Source organism: Protobothrops mucrosquamatus, unplaced genomic scaffold, assembly GCF_001527695.2.
Source record: "Protobothrops mucrosquamatus isolate PMUCROS unplaced genomic scaffold, P.Mucros_1.0 scaffold3157, whole genome shotgun sequence".
Classification (NCBI taxonomy): Eukaryota; Metazoa; Chordata; class Lepidosauria; order Squamata; family Viperidae; genus Protobothrops; species Protobothrops mucrosquamatus.
Window position 1 is genome coordinate 11,483 of NW_015389157.1, and position 14,598 is coordinate 26,080.

The 14,598-nt window shown below is 42.6% G+C and overlaps 1 protein-coding gene across 2 annotated transcripts in view; it reads left to right on the plus strand.

Moving 5' to 3' along the window:
- The window catches only part of LOC107297147 (major histocompatibility complex class I-related gene protein), a 15,210-nt gene extending 2,976 nt beyond the window's left edge, over positions 1-12,234 (plus strand). The window contains exons 2-7 of one of the 2 annotated variants that reach the window (XM_029286238.1): positions 791-1,066; positions 1,190-1,474; positions 2,737-2,826; positions 4,394-4,429; positions 7,466-7,497; positions 12,098-12,234. In XM_029286238.1, coding sequence (XP_029142071.1) covers positions 791-1,066; positions 1,190-1,474; positions 2,737-2,826; positions 4,394-4,429; positions 7,466-7,476 — 698 coding nt within the window. In that variant the 3' untranslated portion in view covers positions 7,477-7,497; positions 12,098-12,234. Of the gene's footprint in view, positions 1-790; positions 1,067-1,189; positions 1,475-2,736; positions 2,827-4,393; positions 4,430-7,465; positions 7,498-8,871; positions 9,623-12,097 lie in introns of those variants that run through there. The other variant, XM_029286237.1, reaches the window with a different exon arrangement.
- The last annotated feature ends 2,364 nt before the right edge of the window (positions 12,235-14,598 follow it).

Consider the following 14,598-nt stretch of genomic DNA (forward strand, 5'->3'; position numbering starts at 1 on the left):
GGCCAATCCCAGAAGCACCTGGCTCCTGGCCGATCCCAGAAACACCTGGCTCCTGGCCAATCTCCTCTCCGTCGGAAGACACCGAAGGCCGCACCAGAGGGGAAGGTCCTGGAGAGGGAGGCCTGGCCATCTCCTCTCCTTCATGTTCAGAGCCTTCCTCCTCCGATGATAGGGACCCACAGGACGGAGCCACAACAGGGTCTTCAAACTTGGCCCTTTTATGACTTGTGGACTTCAACTCCCAGAATTCCTCAGCCAGGCACGCTGGCTGAGGAATTCTGGGAGTTGAAGTCCACAAGTCATAAAAGGGCCAGGTTTGAAGACCAGTCTTATATCTTATATCTTATATCTTCTTATATCTTATATCTTATATCTTATATCTTACATTATCTTATCATCTTATCTTGCCTCACCTTACCCTATACAATGTCTGAAGGCAAAGCTGTTCCACTGGTTAATTGTCCTCGCTGTTAGGAAGTTTCTCCTTAATTCCAGGTCGCTTCTCTCCTTGATTGGTTCCCACCTGTTGCTTCTTGAATTGCTCTCTGGTGCTTTGGAAAATAAACTGACCCCCTCCTCTTTGCGACAGCCCCTCAAATATTGGAATACTGCTATCGTGTTCCCCCCCAGCCCTTCTTTTCTCTAGACTAGCCAAACCCAAATCCTGCAACTGTTCTTCGTATCTTTTAGTCTCCAGGCCCTTAATCTACCTTAGTTGCTCTTCTTTGTACTTTTTACAAAGTCTCAACCTCTTTTTTTTTTGTAATGTGGTGACCAAAACTGGGTGCAGGAATTCACAGCTGGCAGCGCGTGATCGGCTGCGATCTGAGCAAAGATGGCCACAAGAGCGGAGTTTACCAGTATGGCTATGACGGGGAAGACTTCATCAGCCTGGATCAGAAGACCCTCACCTGGACCGCTGTCGACATCCGCGCTCAGGTGATCAAGAGAAGGTGGGAAGCTGAACCTTTCCTCACCCAGAGCAGGAATACCTTTTTGGAACAGGAATGTATCAGGCTGCTTCAGAAGTGCATGATGTATGGAAAGGAATCTCTGCTGAGGATAGGTGAGGAAGGAAGGAGGGAGCCAAGGGTCGGTGATGTCGCAGGAGAGCACCAGATCTGTGGTGCAATGTCTCCGTACTATACCTGTGCAGTCTTAAAATATGCCGGTGTTGTGTTCTCTACAGAGCCCCCAGTGGTGAAAGTAACTCGCAGGACCCAGTACAACGGCCTGGAGACGCTCGTCTGCACAGTCTACGGCTTTTATCCCAAAGAGATGGATGCTACCTGGAGGAAAAATGGGGAAGTCTGGGAACAGGACACCTTCCGGGGTGGTGTTCTTCCAAACTCAGATGGGACCTACCACGCCTGGCTGAGCATTGAGGTTGACCCGAAGGAGAGGGACCGCTATCGGTGCTACGTGGATCATGCCGGGTTTCCGGAACCTCTGATTGTGGCCTGGGAGGAGCCTGGTGAGAGAAGGAGGGGGGCACCAATGGAATATGAGCAAAGTTGTTCCTAGAGTGTCTGTGGTCATACAACCTAATGAACGCGCTGATGGAGCTTCTTCATTTACTGGGTTCACCCAATGCGTTGACCCTAAATTGGTCAAAGGTTGGATTCACTCAACATGCCAGGCCCTAAAAGACCTAGCCTAAGTTCAGACAAACCCTTGAAATAGTCCAGTGTGTTTGGCAAATCAGACCTACTCAGATGGGACCTACCATGCCTGGCTGAGCATCGAGGTTGACTAAAGGAGAGGGACCACTATCGGTGGTATGTGGACCATTCTAGGCTTCTGGAACTTCTGATCATGGCCTGGGAGGAGCCTGGTGAGAGAAGAGGGGGATGTTACCAGTTGAATCAGAATCAGAATGGAACTGGAAGAGACCTTGGAGGTCTGCTAGTCCAGCCCCCTGCTCAAGCAGGACATCCTATATCAGTGCTGGCAAACCTATGGCACACATGCCAGAGGTGGCATGCAGAGCCCTCTCTGTGGCCATGCGTGCTGTCGCCCCAGCCCCACCTCCCCCTGTGGCCCCCTCCTCACCAGCAGCCCCCCTGGAGGAGAGTTGCCCCTGGATGTGGCCCGTGCAGAGCAGTGCAGCCAAGGACATGGCAGCCGGGAAGCAGGGACAAGACTCTGCCCTTGCGCCCTGTCACGCACAGATGATGCTGCGGGGCATGGGCAGAGGGCATGGCCACCATGGCGCTGCAGGGCCACCTGGGCGATCTGTGGTGGGCCGTGGAGGTGGTAAGTGGCCCTGCGGGCAGGTGGGGTGGGGGTGGAGCGGGAGTAGGAGCGGGGTGGTTTTGGGGCACTCGGTATCTAAAAGGTTCGCCATTACTGTCCTATACCATTTCAGACAAGTGACTATCCAGTCTCTTCTTAAAAACCTCCACTGATGAAACATCCACAACATCTGAAGGCAATCTGTGCCACTGGTTAATTGTCATCACTGTTAGGAAGTTTCTCCTTAGTTCCAGGGTGCTTCTCTCTTTGATCAGTTTCCATCCATTGTTTCTTGTCTTGCCTTCAGGTGCTTTGGAAAATGTTCTATGCCCTCTCCCCCCTCCCCGTGGATCCACAAAGCCAGAAAGCATGGGGACCGCTGTTGTAGAGCACCATGCCTTAGTTAACTCAGTCTTGGTGCCCTCTCGCTAAGACCAGGAAACTCTAGGGAAGAAAAATCCCAGGTCACCTCTAGTCATTTTACTCTTTTTTCTAACACAGACTTTGTGCCCAACATGGGGCTCGTGGGCGGAGTTGTGGGGGTCATGGTGACCACAGTCTGCATTGCTGCTGGAGTGATTGTCTACATCAGTAAGTATCTCTTGGGTGGGCACAAGGTGTATCATTCACAAAACATGTGGGAGGGGCTCCCAACCTCCACACCCCAAAACCTGTATTTCCTACAAGCTTCCTGATTAGGCTCACTTTGAACATGGCCTCCAAACCTACTGAAGATCCTGGAGGCCTGGTCTACATAATATCCTAAGATAGTTTTTCTCAACCAGGTCAACTAGAAGATGTGTGGACTTCAACTCCCAAAGTTGAAGTCCACACATCTTCAAATTAACAAGGTTGAGGAACATCGCTCTAAGCCAGAATACTGAGATTGGTTTGTTTTTGAGCATGTTGCCTGAATGTCAACCTCCAGCCCTAATAACCAAATAAATTCCAGGATTTCTTTCATTTCTGAAAATCTTGTTGGTTTATTGAATACATGGCATGGTACAGGCGAAGGAAAACTAAGTCTAAAATCCAAAGACATCTAACCAAAGCATATAAACAATGACATTCCCAGCCAAACCTCCCAGATGTCCACGTAGTTCATGTAAACAGCTTCTCTGTCATGGTTCCGACAGATGAAACTCTTCAAAGAACTTTGAGGCATTGTTTACCTTAAAGAATCTTTATTCGAGCTTCGGGACGTACATAGTCGAAGCCAAAATCTGGATTCCCCTCCCCTTAGCACACAGTATCAAACACAATTCCCTCCTCTAATTAACAGTCATAAATCACATTCTCCAATTAGTTTGAAATGCAGGCTTTCCCTCCTTTACTTCAACCCGCCATTTCTTATCATCTCTTATTTCAAAAGCCCTGAGTTCACACACTATTACAATATTGTTATGTCTAACTAACTCCCATCACATTCCTCCTCCCCCCCAGCATCATCTAATTCTAAGAGTAAAGCATAAGAAAGAGAAAGGCTGCATCTCCATATGTTGTCAAAGCAAGAACATCCAATGTTAGCAGCGTTGACATCTTTGTTGTTTGGAGAACCGTCTGCTAGCTTCTTCACAGTGGTTAGAATGTCCTTGAAAAGTTTCCATACATCTTTTTCTCAACAAACGTCTCCAGAACTGGAGAGGTTTCGTTTCTCTAACTAACCCATTCGAAGCCTTGTCTCTCCCCCCACTTACTGTAATGACAAGATGAAAACAATAAAGCATGTAGCTGCCAGGTTTTCATTCTTGACACTGAACTTGTTGGTTTTGGTACACAACCTGGGAGCTCCATAGCTAACTCATCTTCGCAGGCTTCAAGAAACAAAGCCGAGCTGGGCTTATTTAGTGTTGGGATGGGAGACCACCAAGAAATTCAGAGGTAAGCTGAAATTGGGAAGTCCAAGAACTGATCAACATTGATCCTGCATAGCTTCTTCAATCCTGCTGAGGTCAGCTGGGGACATGCTTACACTCTGCATTTGGGGACCATTCCCTTCTTCCAAGAAGGTTTTTCCGACTTCCACAGTCCAGCCCACAGCTTTCTGATGCTGCTGGAGGAAGCATGGAAGCTCTGAACTTCTACCACAGGCCGATGGGGAAAACGAAGGATCTCTAAGAGGGAACATCATCACTGACTTCTTGATTCTGTTTTGCAGAAAAATGTGGCAGAAACGCGTACAGACCGGCATCAGGTGAGTGACCTTGTAACGTAATTTTGGTACAAGTTGCCTTTGGGATGGAAGGGGGAATGATCCTGATTAGCCCAAATGAAGCAGTGGCAGATTTACACCTTCCCTGCTAATGAGAAATATAGGATCTTGCTACATTCGAGTAGCTTACAAATCATTCATTTAGTGACCCTTTGAATTTACAACAGCACTGAAACAAGTGACTTATGACCATTTTCACACTTAAAACCTTTGCAGCATCCCCATGGTCATGTGATCACAATTTGGATGCTTGACAATTGGCACATATTCATGACACAGTTGCAGGGGGTCATGTGATCCCCTTTTGTGACCTACTGACAAGCAAAATCAATGGGGAAGCCAGATTTACTTAACAACTGTGTTACTAGCTTAACATTGATTGACTTAGTAATCAATCAACTTAGCATTGATTGACTTAACAACTGCGGCAAGAAAGGTCATAAAATAGGGCAAAAGTCATTGAACAATTGTCTTGCTTAGCAACAGAAATTTTGAGCTCCACTGTGTCCTAAGTCAAGGATTACCTGTAGAAGTAAGTGTGTATGTATCCATATTTTTACTGATTTATTCATTAGAATTTTCTAAACTGCCCAGCCATCAAATCTCTCTGGGCAAAGTTCACAATAAAACACACAACCAAAAACTGAGCGAAACATATACAAGCTGTAGCAAAAGTCAGGCCCCATCGGCGAACCACAATATGTTTCACTAATTTTTTTTTCCAGCCCTGATCCAGAGACAAAACTCTAGAGATAGAAAAGTGGCAATAAATGAAACTTAATTCTTGGGGGTGCATAATAATCCACCTAAAACTTTTGCATAAGAGTTTGTTTGAGTAAAAGAGAGGAAAGTAATGCTGGAGCAGGGTAACTTGTGGCGGGGCCAACATAAGCAAAACAATAAACATGGTCAGTTTTTTGCAGAAGAACATACACATACACATACACACACCCACACACCCCATCCAAGGTATTTCCATAGACAACGATAGGGGGCCATCATCTTTGCCTTCCTGCTATATTTTAGAAAAAATACTAGGCCTGACAGTATTTGATTGCATTGTTGTTGTTGTTTTTAACAATGTCCATCACATTCATGCAGAACAGATTTTGCAAAACCCTATTCTAGAGCAGGGCTCTCCAAACCTGGCAACTTTAAGTCTTCTGGACTTCAACTCCCAGAATTCCCCAGCCAGCACGAAGAGTTGAAGTCCATAAGTCGCAAAGTTGCCAAATTTGGAAATCCCTATTCTAGGTCAGAGGTCCCCAACCTTTTAGGTACCAGGGGCCAGTTCCGTGGAGAGAGGTTTTTCGGTGGACCAGAGGGGGTGTGGTATAACAACAACAACAACAACAACAACAACAACAACAACAACAACAATAATAATAATAATAATAATAATAATAATAATAATAATAATAATATGGACAAATGGCTGTCCAGTCTCTTCTTAAAAACTTCCCGTGTTGGAACATTCACTGCTTCTGGAGGCAGGTTGTTCCACTGGTTAATTGTTCTAACTGTCAGGAAGTTCCTCCTTAGTTCTAGGTTGCTTCTCTCCTTGATTAGTTTCCATCCCTTGCTTCTTGTCCTGCCTTCAGGTGCTTTGAAGAACAGCTTGACTCCCTCTTCTTTGTGGCAGCCCCTGAGATATTGGAAGACTGCTATCATGTCCCCCCTCATCCTTCTCTTCATTAAACTAGACACACCCAATTCTAGCAACTGTTCTTCATATGTTTTAGCCTCCAGTCCCCTGATCATCTTTGTTGCTCTTCTCTGTACTCTTTCTAGAGTCTCAACATCTTTTTGTGTGCTGCTTGCATCCCGCGGATGGGGCTTTCCTTGTTTGTGTGGACCGTTTGCTGGCATGCCGTGACCCGGTACTGGTCCACAGACTAGGAGGTTGGGGACCCCTGTTCTAGGGTATATAACGGTTGATGGGAGAGGACAGATAGCAAGAGGAAATTATGTGTGTGTTTTTTTAAAGTGTACACATGGGAGATATCTGAGTTTTGCATTTCTTGTGTGCAATCCCTTAGATGTATTGTCTGGCTAAAGGGCACACTCCACTTCAGTGGTGGGCCTTATCCGGGATGACAGTGAAGATACTTATAGGGAAGAGATGAAGGCTCTGGTGGATTGGTGCAATAAAAATAACCTGGTTCTAAATGCTAATAAAACAAAAGAGATCATTGTAGATTTTAGAAAGAGACGGCATAGCCATACTCCACTCTGTATCAAGGCTGCAGATCAGGAGGTGGTCAATAGTATTAAGTATCTGAGAGTGCAGATAACTAACAATCCAACTTGGTCTCTCCACACGTCATCCTTAGCGAAGGGTGCAAACCAACGTCTGCATTTCCTGTGTTGGATGAGGAGAGCACACCTTTCTCCTTCTGTCCTGGTCACTTTTTACAGAAGCAGGATTGAGAGCATCTTAACAAACTGCATCACTGTTTGGTTTGGTGGTAGCAGTGCCTCAGATAGAAGGTCCATACAGAGAGTGGTGAGGACAGCTGAGAAGATTATAGGAAGCTCGCTTCCCATTATTCAGGATACTGCTTATAAGCGCTATGTGCTTAGAGCTCGAAGCATTGTTAGAGACCCCACACACCCACTTTACGGACTGTTTCTGTTGCTCCCCTCTGGGAGGAGGTTTAGAAGTATTTCTAGTAGGACTACCAGCTTCTGTAACAGCTTTGTTCCCTATGACATCCGTCTGGTAAATTTGCAAGATTCGTTTTTCTTGTCATATATATATATACATCTGAACTAGACTGTGTTGTTTCTCTGGGCCACATATGTGTGTGTGTATGTGGTTATAGGCATATTTTATTTTATTTATTTCTGGTCATGTTTATGCAGTGTATATTGGAGGTGATTACCCTCTGAGAGCTATATGCGATGAAATCTCATTTTAATGTATGCTGATTAGTGTACATTTAAAGTGACAATAAAGTTATTATTCTATTCTATTCTATTCACCCTGAGTCTTGATTTTTCTCCTCTTTGTTACAGCCAGCATATAGGATTTTGAAAGTCCTCCAGTGGTAAGTAGCTCATACAAGGTTGTAGGATCACGTCTCTTTCATCAGAGGGAAAAAAAATTAAAATCCTCAGTTCTGCAACAAAACATTCTGTTCATTCATTCATCAAGTTTATGCAGCCATCCATCTCATCGAAAGCAACTCTGGGTGGTGTACGGTGATTATGTTGTAGTATTCTCCCCCATCCCATTAACAATGAGATTGCCTTGACTTCCGGTGGTGTCAGGCTGCACCAATGGCGGCTTTTGTTAGCCGTCCGCCTGGGAGCGCGTCAAAGCCTGAAGAGACAGCGTGCAACAGCTGTCTCTCGGCTAGGAACCCCGTCCCTCAGGCGAAGAGGGGGGGTGAGCAGTCCGGATAGGCTTAGAGCTCCCTCTCACCCCGGTTTTTCTCTGATCGGGGTTGGGGGGTGAGAGCTCAGCCGAAGTCTGGACGTTCTCCGTGCCCCAGGACGCCTTCGCTCCGACCTATTTGGAGCGAAGCTAGATGCAGCGCCCACCTCTGCTACTGAAGCTATTTGGACTTAAATTACAAACAGACGGAACTAAGCAGGAGGTTTGGAGCAGTTTTGGTGAATTTTGATTTTGAGAATATATTAACATCTTCCTTTTTGGTGGGGACTTAAAGTGAGAAGAAAATGGCTGTGAAATTGCCGTTTCTTTGGAGCTGGAAAAAAAAAAGAAAACTTTTGCTTTTTACTTTCACTCTCTTCCGGTTATTAACTGGATAGAGATACATTGTGGTTTTTTCTTGGCTTTTGGAAAGTTCTAGTTGCAAAATATTAGCAATGTTTTTTTGTTGGTGATACTTATTATTTTTATGGATTTTTATGGATTATTGAAGTTTTTCAAGGAAGTTTGAAGAATGGCTTTAAAATGGCTGCAGAATTGCGAAAGAAAGAAAGAAAAATCCATGCTTCTTTTTTGTTGGTTAAATGAGTCTTATAGTTGTGGAAATAATTTACAATGATGTGTTATATGGGAGATTATGAAAACGACAAGTATGAAAAGTTGGAAAAGGAAGCAGTAATAGATCTGGTTACGGTCCTGGTGTACTTCCCTGATGGAATTTTGAAGAAAAAAAAAAAGCTTATAGAAATGGGTCGTGCGTCAGAGAAAACCAGCTGGAGATGTTGCTGCTTGTGTTTTTAGAAGATTTTGTAATAATGGAATCATAGAGGTTTATTATCGGCAGAAATTTCGAATGAAAGTAGAGAGTATGAAAAGGACATGCAGGAAAGTCTGGGAAAGGAAGCTGCAATAGATCCGGTCATGGTCCTGATGTACTTCCCTGAAGATATTTTGGAAAAAATGATTATAGAAATGGGTCGTGCGTCAGAGAAAACCAGCTGGAGATGTTGTTGCTTGTGTTTTTCAGAAGATTTTGTTATAGAGTGGAAAAGGCAGAAGATCTACTGGCTTCGAGGGCTGATTTGCAATGGAAGAAAGAAAAAAAGAAAAAAGAACGGAAGCATGGACTGGATGGGCTATGGAAGAATTTTTTGATGATAATCTTATACGAACGTTTTGAAAGTTTTATATTTTTAAAATTAGTTGATTTGGAATTGATTTTTTGGATATATATTATTTGAATTAATAAGAGACCAGATGGTTATACTATTAAAATCTATTGTAATAAAAAGAAAAAATAGAAAGAAAATTTTACTTAAAAGATATGTATTTGAGATCAAAAAGAGTTTAAATGATTAATGACATATAATTGTATTATTCTAAAGGATTTATATTGTTTTAGAGGAATTTAAAGATGGTTTTTAATGGATTTTTAGACATTTGGATGATTAATACTAGATATGTACTTGAGATTAAAAAAAGAGTTTAAATGATTAATGATAGATAATTGTATTATTCTAAAGGACTTATATTGTTTTAGAGGAAGTTAAAGATGGTTTTTAATGGGTTTTCAAGATATTTGAATGACTAATAGCAGTATGATTAGTAGCTAACTTTTTATTTTTTGCAGAAATGGCAAAGTTTAATTTTTAGATATTTGGATTTGGGGAAGATGGATAATTATATTTTGAGTTTTGGAGTTAAAATAAATTAATATTGGTATGTATTATAATTGGATTGTTTTACTTAGATGGGGGTTGTTTATTTACTCCTGTATTTAGTTCTGGGAAGTCCGGGGGGGGGGATGGGGGGAAAAGGGATTTTTTATGTATTTTGGTATAATAGAATGGTAGTGAGATATAATGTAATAGGAGGTTTTTTTTAGTTTGTTCTTGTTATTATTATTATTATTATTGTATGCCATAATTATATTTCTGTTTATTCTAAAAAATTAATAAAAATTTGTTTTGAAAAAAAACAACAACAATGAGATTGCCTTATCGGGACCCCCCTTGTCAGCCTGAATACAGGATTTGCAAAGAGGAAAACAAGGAAGTGGGTTCCATGGCTGAAGCAAGATTGGAATTTGGATCTTCTCTCTCCTAGTCCAGCACCTTTAACATTATCTGTAATGGTACTTGTGAAAAACCTTGAGTGAAAGGGAAGAGGAAATGCTGCCTAGGGAAGGGTCAGATAAGAGAGGCCTTAGCCCACAGCTGCATAATGGGCAGGATGAGAAGCTCAGGGGGAAATAGCTTCTTAGGCTGTGAAGCAGACTGCAGGAGATTTGCACCTTCAGACTTGCAAGATTCTGTTAATGTAGCTTTTCAATAATGTGGAATTAGCTCATCTAGTCATGTCTCCTGTCTGATCTACTTGGGAAACTGGACATTACCCCACCTGGCTCTCAGTGATGATATCTGTCGAAGCTCTTGGATCAACCTCATTCTGCCATTTTCTTGTTCCATTATATATCCCCTTTAGCCCAAAGATGTTTTTTCACTGGGCAACTGAACTTCCTTGTTTTTCTTTGAAGACGTTTCGCTTCTCATCCAAGAAGCTTCTTCAGCTCTGACTGGAAGGTGGGGAATGGAAGGATTTATACAGCTGGTCATTTGCCTTCCTTTAGAGAGTAATTGAGGCCACCTGGAGATTTATCTGTGTCTTCAGGGTCACCCGAGTAGTGCAAATGGGTGTTGAGACATCTTGGAACTATTGAAAGACTGGAGATAGATGACATCGTATCCCTCCCCCTCTGTTGAGAGAGGGCTATTCAGTTTTGACATAGATGGCCTCTTTGACCCCTCTTTCAAGCCAGCGGTCCTCTCTGTCCAACAGAGGGGGAGGGATACAACATCATCTATCTTCAGTCTACAACACAGTCCTTTTAACAGTTCCAAGAAAACTCCACATTCATTTGCACTACTCAGGTGACCCTGACGACACAGATAAACCTCCAAGTGGCCTCAACGACTCTCTAAAATAATGCAAATGACCAGCTGTCTGCAAGGAGTATAAATCCTTCCATTCCCCACCATCCATTTAGAGCTGAAGAATCTTCTTGGGATGAGAAGCAAAACATCTTCAAAGAAAAACAAGAAAGTGCAGTTGCCTCTTTGGGATAACTATGTCCTGGATGACTTGAGAATCTCCATAGACATCCCCTTTAGTCTCTTCATAATCTGAGTGGACTGCCTGCTTCTTCCTCAACTTTGTTGAAAAATTTTTCTTTGCACCTGAAGAGTTGTATCGAACTGCAAAGAGAAAATCTCTCAGGTTCAGGAAGCTGAACAGCTCTTAAGCCTCTCTCTGCAGGATGGCCTTTGTTCAGCAGACTGCCTTGCGTTGTGAGGGTGCTAGTATCAATCTTTTGAGAGTTGGAGTTATAAAGGGCTTATAGGTTCCTGCCAGCTACTTCTGTCCATCCGGGAAGTGTCAACGTCCAGCTTGAGAATCCAAATAAAACTCCAGGTTCATTCTGTTTCCGAAAATCTTACTGTTTATTGAATGCAGAGCATGGTAATTGCAAAGCAAAACTAACTCTAAGGTTCCCAGACCACCAGTTCATAGAATTAAATAATAATTTCTCTGGCCTAACCTCGAACCCCTCATATAGTACCTGTAAACAATTTCACATTGTTATGGGAACCGTCTGCTTCTTCTCCACACTTGCTGCAGTGTCCTTGGAAAAATTTCAGTCTCTCACGGTGTTCGGTGGAATCGTAGAGGTTTCATTTCTCCATCTAACCCGGGGTGGGCAACCTTGGCTCTTTTATGACTCGTGGACTTCAACTCCCAGAATTCCTGAGCCAGCCATGCTGAGGGGAAAGGGAGAGGTTTCCAAGCTGAGCCATGCTGGCTCAGGAATTCTGGGAGTTGAAGTCCACGAGTCATAAAAGAGCCAAGGTTGCCTACCCCTGATATGACCCATTTTACAGCAACACCTCCCCCCCCCGTTTTATTCTAATGGCAAGTTGAAATGAAAAGGCACGTAGGTGGCAACGTTTCATTCTTGACAGGAAGCTCTAATAGGGAAAGCTTCCTTTACATTATCTTTTTACCAGGTCAGGGTTCCACCTGAGATCAAATCAGCACCAATCATGGCATTTTGAGGAAGTTATATGATGGTAGGTCCCCTCCTGTGATGGAGCATGACATTCCATAAGTGTAGGAGAAGATTATTGTTATGATTTAGGTGGATTGCATCGTGTTATTTTTATTTATTGTTTTAATTCTTTCTTTTTTTTTAACAGAATTGACGCATCGCTTAGAATCATCTGTACTTAAAGCAGCCTATCAGCCTAGGTAAAAGATAAAGAGACCGACTGTCTGAACAACCTCTGGGAAAACTACTCTAATCACTGCAACGGAGCCATATACAGATCTGTACATTGGGGAAACAAAACAACCACTTCATAAACTCATGGCATAGCATAGGAGAACAAATCCACCAGGACAAGATTCGGCAGTCCGTCTGCATTTAAAAAACAAAGGCCACTCTTTTGAAGACAGCAAAGTCCACATTTTGGATAAAGAGGACCACTGGTTTGAAAGAGGGGTCAAAGAGGCCATCTATGTTAAAGTTGAACGGCCCTCTCTCAACAGAGGGGGAGGGATATGACATCATCTATCTCCAGTCTACAACACAGTCCTTCCAGTAGTTCCAGGAAGGCTCCACACTCATTTGCACCATTCAGGTGGCCCTGAGGACACAGACAGAGCTCCAAGTGGCCTCAACGACTCTCTAAAAGAAGGCAAATAACCAGCTGTCTGCAAGGAGTATAAATCCTTCCATTCCCCACCATCCAGTCAGAGTTGAAGAAACTTCTTGGATGAGAAGCAAAACGTCTTCAAAGCAAAAAACAAAGTCTAGTTGCCTCATCAAAAAACATGTTTGGGACACTGCAAAGACTGTGTGATGATCTAACATCATACACTGTTTTCCCTTCTTCCTGTCACGAGGCCCACTTGACAGATAAAATCAGAGCAAAGGAGATCTGCATCCCTGGTGCTCCTGAAGGATTTGGTGTGTAGCTCAAAAATGCTGGTGTTTTTCTAGCCATTAGGAAGAGCTCAAGTGATTCTGAGTACTGTGGGCCATTTTCTTTATTAAGAATATTGCTATTCTATTCTCTAAAAGAAGGCAAATGACCAGCTGTCTGCAAGGAATATAAATCCTTCCATTCCTCACCATCCAGTCAGAGCTGATGAAGCTTCTTGGACAGGAAGCGAAACGTCTTCAGAGAAAAACATAAAGTCCAGTTGTCTCGTGAAAAAGCATCTTTGGGCTAAAGGGGATGTACAATGGGACAAGAAAATGGCAGAATGAGGTTGATCGAAGAGCTTCTACAAGTGAAGTGAAACATTTTCAAAGAAAAGTCCAGTTGCCTCCTGGAAAAGCACCTTTGGGACAACCATGACCTGGATGACTGTGAATCTCCATAGACATTTAGGTTACTAAATTTTTTTTTGTCCCATGATAATTACACGTATAAGTCTCTGCCATTTTTCTTGGCAGGATTTCAGAAGTGGTTTGCTGTCACCACCTTCCTAGGCCTGAAAGAGAAGGATTTTATTATTATTATTTTTTTATTGAAAGTTTTATAAAATTTTACAATATAAATCCCCCCTCCCCCAAACCCAACCCTCCATCCCTTCCCCCCCCACTTCCCATAGCCAATCACAGGATTAACAATAAAATAATCATAATGTAACTAACATTAATCAACTATTAATCTAACAAATCTATAACTTCCTTTAACTCTCTTTTAAACCAAATATACAATTATTAAATACCATAATATTAACATTGTTGGGATATGAAGGCCAGGTGGCTGTAGCATGGTTAGGCCCATGGTCACCATGTGAACCAGGAGCCTAGGCAATGAAAGAAGCATTAAGGGTCATATGCTGTTTGCACGTAAGCAAGTAGGTTAACTGCAAAAGCAAGTAGGGAAAAAGCACAACAATAGGCTATGCATAGAAGAACAACATAACCCAATATTAAGCAACCCCACCCTATGCAGCAAAAGTTAACCAATCATAGGCAAAGAAGCTATGTAACTGTATGTAACCAATTGCATAATAGCACGCACTTATTTTTCTATATATGTAACTGCATGTAACCAATTATATAATAACATGTACTAACTTCGTACACATGTAACCAATTATGTATTGACACCTGCACGTCCTCATATATGTTGCCAAATAAAAGAGTAACTCAGAACACGCCCTGGGTTCACTCGCCTCGAGGAAAACCTGCGTGTTGTCTTCATTTATTCACGAGTGGCCCACCCTAATGTGGCAAGGCGATAACGCCACATAACATAATTTTAAATATAAAAATAAAACTAAATAACATTATGACTTTTAAACACAAATAATACTCAGAAATTCATTCAAAAACCAAATGATATTTTTTTGTTCCATATTTTATTTATTTATTTTATTAATTTAATTTATATCCCGCCCTTCTCCTTGCGGACTCAGGGCGGCTAACAACCAGATAAAAATGCTAATCCCAAAAAACTACAGATTAAAAACATAATTAAGAACAAATATTAATAATTGGTCTAGTTAGTTTAAAATTACTTTAAAACCCCCATTAAAAATTTTCCCCTAGGCCAGTCCTGCAAGCTGGAATAACCATGTCTTAAGGGCGCGGCGGAAGGAAGGGAGATCAGGGATCACCCTGATCTCTGGGGGTAGTTCATTCCAGAGGGTGGGAGCTCCCACAGAGAAGGCCCTCCCC